This window comes from Accipiter gentilis, chromosome 18 (assembly GCF_929443795.1).
Source record: "Accipiter gentilis chromosome 18, bAccGen1.1, whole genome shotgun sequence".
Lineage (NCBI taxonomy): Eukaryota > Metazoa > Chordata > Aves > Accipitriformes > Accipitridae > Astur > Astur gentilis.
The window spans coordinates 8534481-8542482 of NC_064897.1; the positions used below are offsets into that span (position 1 = coordinate 8534481).

General features: G+C 41.9%; 1 protein-coding gene across 1 annotated transcript; it reads right to left on the reverse strand.

Moving 5' to 3' along the window:
• Positions 1-1765: 1765 nt before the first annotated feature.
• LOC126047958 (TRPM8 channel-associated factor 2-like) lies at positions 1766-2992 on the reverse strand. The gene is given in 4 exon segments (XM_049822284.1): positions 1766-2013; positions 2016-2205; positions 2207-2356; positions 2900-2992. Coding segments are annotated over 4 exon segments (681 nt in total).
• Positions 2993-8002: the final 5010 nt, after the last annotated feature.

Sequence of the window (8002 nt, forward strand, 5' to 3'; positions counted from 1 at the left end):
GTCAATACAGGGACAGGGATTATTCCTTTAATCTTGAAAGCAACAATATAGGTGCTTGTCTTGTTTGACCTCTGCTTTCTCTAGGGTAATGGAGAAGGGCACAGGGGAGGTATGAGACCAACATGAGATGGCCAAGTATGGAGCAGATAAAAATTAGAGGTGTGTGCATTACAGCTGCATAGGGCAGTCATTTTTCAGGACAGAAGTGAGAGAGTATAACTTGAGAAATATAGAAAGAGGTTTATGATAGAAGAAACTTGGGGAGAAATTGTTTGTGATTCAAGTCTCCGTAAGGTCAAGACAAACGTCAAAGAAATGAGAATGGAAGCAAGGAAAGTTCTTCTGACTGTAATGAGAAACAAAGGCAAATGTTCACCTTCAGGTTAGCTGCAACAGCAGAAGCATGAAAATGCAGAGTGGCTATTCTTCTGGGAGGAAGAAAAAGCCCAGTGCTTCTCCATGCTTCTGGACCTTAGGAAGAACCACAGGCATTATCAAGATAGAAACACGTCATATGATAGTCTTCAAGTTACAGATAAAATTTAACAGCAGCTTCAATTCTAATTCCAATAAATTAGTTTTCTGAAGCTTTCACTCCTGTGCTGAATCCTTCCACATCTGACCGACAACTAATGCTGAACCTTTTTTTGAGAAGTTTGAATTCTTCATGATTTATGAGGGAATTGAGAAAATGCAAGGAAATTTCAAACCATACTATCAAGGTAACCCTGCCCCACCTTCACATCATAAATGTTAGTTCGGTTTGATAAACTTGCTAACAAGGTGACCTTTCTGGTAAAATTTTATTTTAAAAAACCAACAAACCAAACATTGGAAGTGAAGCTTGTTTCTGAAAACAATTCAGCACAATCTCTAAAATTTGTGATTTTTATATGTCCAACTAGATACACTCCATAACAGCGTGGGATTTTTTCTTTCCAGACAAGCTCTCCTCAAGCAAGACAAAATGCACAGCTCCATGCAATGACATCTTCAGGTGAAATGTCATTGCACCTGAATTTGACAAAGAGCAGTAGTGGTGCTTCACATCGACCAAGAAGTTAAATTGCTTCCTCTGGAAGCATTTATGGGCCATGTGCTTGGACAGCTCCCCTATTGCATAACCAAAAATTCATTCATCATCTGACCAAAATTGTACCCAACAGAAGATCAAATGATCAATATGCCAGCATCCATCACAAGACCGAGGTATTTCTGATTACATGGTGAGCATACAATTCCAGCAGAAAGCTGGGGCAGGGAGGAAGCAGAGAGACTTAGGCTATTATATTTATAGATTACTTGGTCAGCCTGATTCCATTCCACAGTTTGGGTGCTGCTGAGGAAGGAAATAGAAAAATATCCCCTATCTTCATTTATTCCATTGATCTGAGCAGTTACAGTTGGCGATGTAGTAATTTCTGGAAGATTTTGGCTGGGAGCACATATTTGTTTTTGTACACCAGGGAAGTTGTCACAGAGCTCTGCATCTGTGTTGATTAAAACCATTTCCTCAGAGCTGCCTTTGACTGGGCTGTCAGCACTGACATCAGGAACCCCCTGGGAAAGCAATAGCTTAGCCATCTCCTTCTGAACAGAGCAGATAGCTAGGGAGGTCTGAGCTGGAATCCTCAGGAACGCCATTGAGTCCTGTGCTAATTTCTCGAGCCAGGAGGAATATGGTGGCTTTAGAGCCGCCTTTTTCTTGAGGTTTTGCTGAGATTGGAAGAGTGCCTTGCGAAAGTGATAGTGTGAGAAAACCTCGTCAGGAGGTAAGACTGGCTGACAATGGAAGTATGTTTTCTCCTAAGATACCAGCTCCAAACTTTTGCAGTATTTTGTTCCCAGGGAACCCAGCAACGGCATTGTCATCAGCATTCCCTGCAGCCCAGGACCATGCCTGTCCTCCAACCAGCAGACCACCACCCCTTGAAACAAACCCATGAATCTTCTCCACCTTCTCATGACTGTAGGCTTTGTAGCAGTACACACTCAGGTTTTCCTTAAGATGTTAGCTTGCAGGGCTTGCTCCTGGCTTAGGAGAGTGAAAAAGTCCTGCAGATCACCAGCAATACCAACTTGTCCTCCCTTCCCAGCATCAAGCCAACCAATGGCATTGAGGATAAAGGTTTTCATTGCTGATGCTGGAAAAAAGTTTTCATGAGCAAGTACCACAACGCAGCCCCTGCCATAGTGTGCAGCTGCAAAGGAATGCCTGGTGGGAGTCATTCATAGCAATGGGAAATGCTAATGCACCATGGATGAGTAGATGGGAGGGGACACTGCCATCTTCTATCTTGAATTCAGTCATTCCTTTCAAAAGAACTTCTAAATTTTTTTTTGCATCCAATCCATGCTGTTCTCAGAGCAGGGACAGGCAAAACCAGGCCACTAAGGGCAGAGCAGCTTTACACCCCCATGCAGTTTAGTGCATGCTGGATGAGAAAGGCCCCACCTCAATAATGTAAACAGACACGGAATTAGCAGTGTCTTTGGCACTGAAGTTGGACAACCTATCCAGAATAAAAGGATTAGAGAAAAAGGGCATGGTAGAGACCATAAGTATCAGAGGTGGCTTGCTGTGGAGACCCTTATCTCCCTCCCCGTCCCCAGCGCTGCCTCAGAAAAGCTCACTCTCAGTCATATGCAACAAGGAAGCCTGTGAGGGTGCAAGACGGTACCACAAAACCAACCACACAGGCACAGCCGTGTGCTTCAGCTGGGAGGAACCGGTAGGAGGATGCTTCAGTTGGAATTTGCTCTGACATCCAAAATCATCTGTTATAGTTTAAGCCACCGGTCACCAGGTCTTTTATACTATATAGATGGCATTGTCCCTTGCTACAGGGTTCAAACATTTCCTCTCAGACCACAGAGGTTTGGTAGGTGCCTGACTTACCCATGTCCCTTCCAAAGCCCAATGACAACCCTGTCCCTTCCCTCTGAAGCTGCTGCTATTTGACACATCCTTGAACCTCTCCTCGGTGAGCATTCTGGGACATCTCAAAGCACAGCCAGTAATACACATCTCCATTGACAGAGGTCTCCGAGTTTCTTCTTCTCTTCCACAATATTAACATAAATGAAATTATTCTTCTGTATTTCTACACTGTTCCTCCACTGAGCAGTTTAATCCATCATGGAGCTCATGACCCTGTTACTTGTTTTTGAGGTACTGTGAGAATTTCAGGGAGCTCTGTTTCAGAAACACATTTGTTGGGTGTGTGGAAAAATGCTTCCTTATGAGGTAGCTTAAAGTTAATCCCTTGGCTACAGTTAAGTTTTTGTGTGATAATTTCCTCCGTTTTGCAGTCACATATGTATATTTCAAACCATGGGACATTCAAATACACTATTTAATCCCACACTTGTCATAGGGTTGCTTTTGGACTGGTCTAATCCTAGGAGCTGGATCCCAGTTTAGATGTCGTATGTCCCACACATACCTTTAACATTCTGCAGAAGCAGCAGCAGCAGCTTCTGGCTGATTCTGTGCCTGGCCTTGTGTTTTCCCATTTAAGAAATGGCAGTAGGCCATGCACCCCTGCCCTGTAGGTTGCAGGTAAGTTTTTCAACCCATTAGCATGAGCTGGACCATATTGAGTTTTGCCTGGGTTTATTCGCACACAATTTGGTGAGGCCATATCCCCAACCAATACCAAACACTGTGCATCTGCCAAGTCCTCTTGGTGATATCCAACACCGCTCTGCTATACACCTTGGTCATCCTGTTTATCTTTGGGCCCTCTGCTGCTTATGGGTCATCTCAACCACATGTCAGCTTCCTATATGAAGGCTGGAGCATAGCCATAATCTGTGTACATCAGTGCACACATCAGTTCTGCACTTAAGCTCACAGACCTGCGCTCTGCGCTCCTGATGATGGATCACCGAGTTGCCAAACTTTGTATTTCAGTTTCATCTTGTGTAGAGGTTCTTGACTTCACTGATTTAGGGGAGAAGTGCGATGTATCCAGTCCCATTGAATTCAATGCCCCAAGCAACTCCCAAAGAAGTGATCAAGGTCGTCAGTGTATTGAGCTCAAAGTCAGCGACACTCAACCTCCTTAGGAGCTGGAGGAAGAAGTAGGTCCGAAGACCCAAGTAGCTGATGTACATGTTAGCCACATCAAGGAACCACATAATGGGAGAGTCTCAATCTGATGTTCTATCAACTTTTTACCTCCTGGGCTCTTATTCCACCACCTCCTTTAACCCCAAATAGTGGCCATGCTGGACAAAGACAAGACTTCTGATTTGGAAGCACTTGTGCTCTCAGCCAGCCACCAATATTATTTTGCATTTTTCCCTTACCAAGGGCCTTTCAGTATAATTAATTACCAGCTGTTCTTCCATCCAGGCACAGAACCCATCTAAATTATTGGCAACGCAGGAGTTAATCCAGTGTCACACAGTGGGGACAATTTTTACTGTAGAGGCAAATGCAGAAAGTAACGGTTATTGATTAATTTATGTAGTCCAGGGTTTCAGTAATGTCCCCTGCTTTTACCCCTTTCCAGGTAGGTCCAAAAAGGGAACATAGGCAAACATTGCATACAAGAAAAATAATATCAGATACTTAAGAATGCAATTCATTTAATCCATTGGTGAAAAGAAGTCTCATCTAAGTAGTGGATTTTTGGATTACAGTTTCATGAAAGCCCACAGATTTTAAGCAATGTGAACTATCAAAAGGTATGTCATGTCACCCAAGCTGTGCTGTACTGTTTCTTTTTCAAAAAAGAACAGAGGGCATCTACCAGAATTAAGTCTCTATACTCTGCAAAATGCTGTTTATTTTGGAGGGCACGGTACTCAGATGCTCACTGTTATGAAAGGCAACTTAAGCCTAAACCCAATGCTCTAATTTGGTATGATGATTACAGGGTAAGGCAGCTCCCTCAGAACAGCCTAAGCATCTGCAGTCCTGTGGCCATTCTGTGATGAACTCTTGTCAGTGTGCATGCTTCTGTCTTGCTCTGCACAGGCTTTAGCCAGGCTACTGCTTGCACTTCTTAACTCCTACAGAGCTCTGTGCTAGCAGCTACTCACGAGGAGCCTCCAACTCAGGACAGTTTAAAGACGCCTTTGATTTGCAGAAGCTGCAGTTCTACCAGTAGATCTAGACAAAACCTGTAGCACAGAGCCAGCGCCTTTGCCACAGCCTGCATAGCCAACGTCGTGCTTTGCCTCTGAAACACTGTCACGAGGGACTTTTTCTTCAGTGTGTCAGCGATCAGAACAGTTTCTTCTCAGTTGTATGATTTTTTTCCTGAAATCACAGTCATAATAAAGTTCCCACTTTGAAGGTCCTACATCTGCATGGTTGAATCTGGATTATCACAGTGGAGAACAAGGAATAATTAATGAAAATAACCCAGATCTATATACATTTCCCTACAGGGTGTTGAATGCTAAGTATGCCTGATCTGAAAACATCCACAGATCTTCAATTAAGTCATGGTATACTTTATGGAAAGAAGCCACCAATATCTTAATAATGAAAGATCATAGTTTATACTTCAGTGGCTATTTCCTATCAAACAGAGTACATGTCTACACACATAGTAAAATCCCTGGCTCTTACACACGTTATACTTCATGATGAAGTCACTTATTTTCACTTCTCTCTGTTAGCAACTTACTAAAACAATTTCATGTTTCACACCAAGGCAGACAAATTTAAAGTAGAATAATGACTGCATATGTTTATAACTGAACAATATCAAATTGGGAAATTGTATACATATATATGTAACAAATTCATTTCTATTTACATTCCTACTTGGTTGTCTTTATACATCTAGATACATACAAAAACGTGTAAGAATGCTAAAAGAATGTTATTGTTTCAGTTGCAAAAATTAAGACCACCAAATTTAAGGGTGCCATTCCACTTTAATACTGCCTGATTGCCCATCTCTGCTATACACTGAATGAGTTTTATTTTGGGAGGAAAAAGCATCTTAGATGACACAATTCAAAACTATGATCATGCATATGTATAAAGTCTCATAATTCCTACATTAAGTCAAGTGGTTTTGATACAAAAATGGGGATCTAAGGTAATATATGCAATGCAAGTAACTTACTGCAGAAATAAACCTTTAATGCTTGCAATATATTTTACTTGCATTATAATGTTTTATATTCTCTAGTTCCCATGTAGCAGTCCCCTTTTAATCCTAAATATATTTTAAAAAAATAAAATAGAGAAGGCACACAGCCCCAGACAGCAATGACTTTGACCATTTGATTGATAAAAAGAGACTGTGTTTAACAAAACAATTCAGGAGGAAATATAGAGTATGTTCAAAAGGTCAGAAGCAAATCATGGTGGACAGTGAGCAGAGCGAATGAACAAAGCAAAGTTCCACGTAACTGCAGTATAGAGATCAGCAAAGGGCAAGATGAAAAAGGGGAATTGCATTTTATAACTGGCTGACTGAATTGTTCAGCTTTAGTTCTGACCCAAAGACTACTTAATGCTCTCTGTATAGCAGACCTCCATTGATTTCAGAGGATTTAGAATCAGGCACTGTATTAGTGCTGCTGTTCAGTTCAAACATGTGAATGAACCAAACAAATGGTGTTAAAAATAATGCTTACACCTTCAGTTGGGTCTCTTTGGGCTTAACTGAAGGCTGCTCACTCAAAGTAGAGCTGTAACTTGCAAATAGAAGGACTTTAGCCTAAGGACTTTTAATAAAAGTTGTTGATAAGGTTTTTTTAAAGGCAACCCTGTAAGTCTCTCACTGGCTCCTCCCTTCACTATCCTGTGTTTGTATCACAGGGCAGGTGGCACCAAAGGTGAGAACTTCTCTAAAGGTGAACCACTGTGTGATGCAGCTTTCACACCAAGCAGAATTATTTGTTTCGTAAAATATTGTGCAAAAGGAACTATATTTCCTCAAAGAAAAGAGCCATTCCTGAATTCCAGAAGAGTTTTATTTAGGGAATACTGTGGCCCATTCAAACTTCAGTTCACTCACATAGCTTGCACTCTCCACAGTTCCATCTGACTGTCCAAAATCTCTGCACCTGCAATGGGCTGCTTTTGTTTCTTGTGTAGCCGTAGTCTATCAAGTATTAGATCACTCAGCAAGTTTTTTTATCCCCTTCCTTCTACTCCCACAGAACTCCCTGGACCCCTAGCACCCCACTGCTCTGCAATGGAAATCCAACTCCTGGTCAGCTCTGGCAGTAACCAACTCATATTGCTTGTTCTCAAGCATCACTTTCATTCATCTTCTCCAGCCATTATTCCCCATTCTCATGTACATTCAGCTCTCCTATTATTGGCATGGTTATACTATGCAAGATTGAGTGGGAAGAGTCTTCGAGTCCCCCAAACAGGTGTACATAGCACTGAATACCTGAGGAAAGTGGTCAAAAAAATCATGTGCGTCACTGGCATACTGCAGAGTTTACTTTCTTCCATGTTAAGCTGATGATTCATCTAACCTACCTTAAAGAGAAACAGAGACCTCCAAAGGGCAAATCCTCTGCGCGGTCTTACAGGATGAACTACCCTCTGCAGGTGCCTGTTTCTCTGCATTGGCACTAAAGGGAGCCTTGGGTGAGCAGCTCTGGTTGAGATGGCTAACTTTTGGAGGCCAAATCAGGGCAGATGAATCCCATTTTAGCTGTGCTTGATTTGTGGATTACTTCCTGAAGTTGCTGCCGGAGAATCAAAGGCTAAAATAATCAATACAAATAGCACAAATTTCTCTAGCTGTCTAACTGAATTTTGAGAAATCAAAATGAGCAGAACCTGTTATTAAATCAGCAGCTCCTTCAATACCACCAAGTTCTTTACTACCAACAAAAGGAAAAGCCATCTTTGAAAATAATTTGCTGCTAGCCAGAAAGCTTATACAAAAGTACTCAAAAAAATTGACAGTCATTGGGATTTTATTTCACTTTTGCTCTTGAAGAGGTATTGTGCCTCTGTGTGTTTCTCCAAGTGTCTTGGCAACCTTTGCAAATCTGACTCTTCACC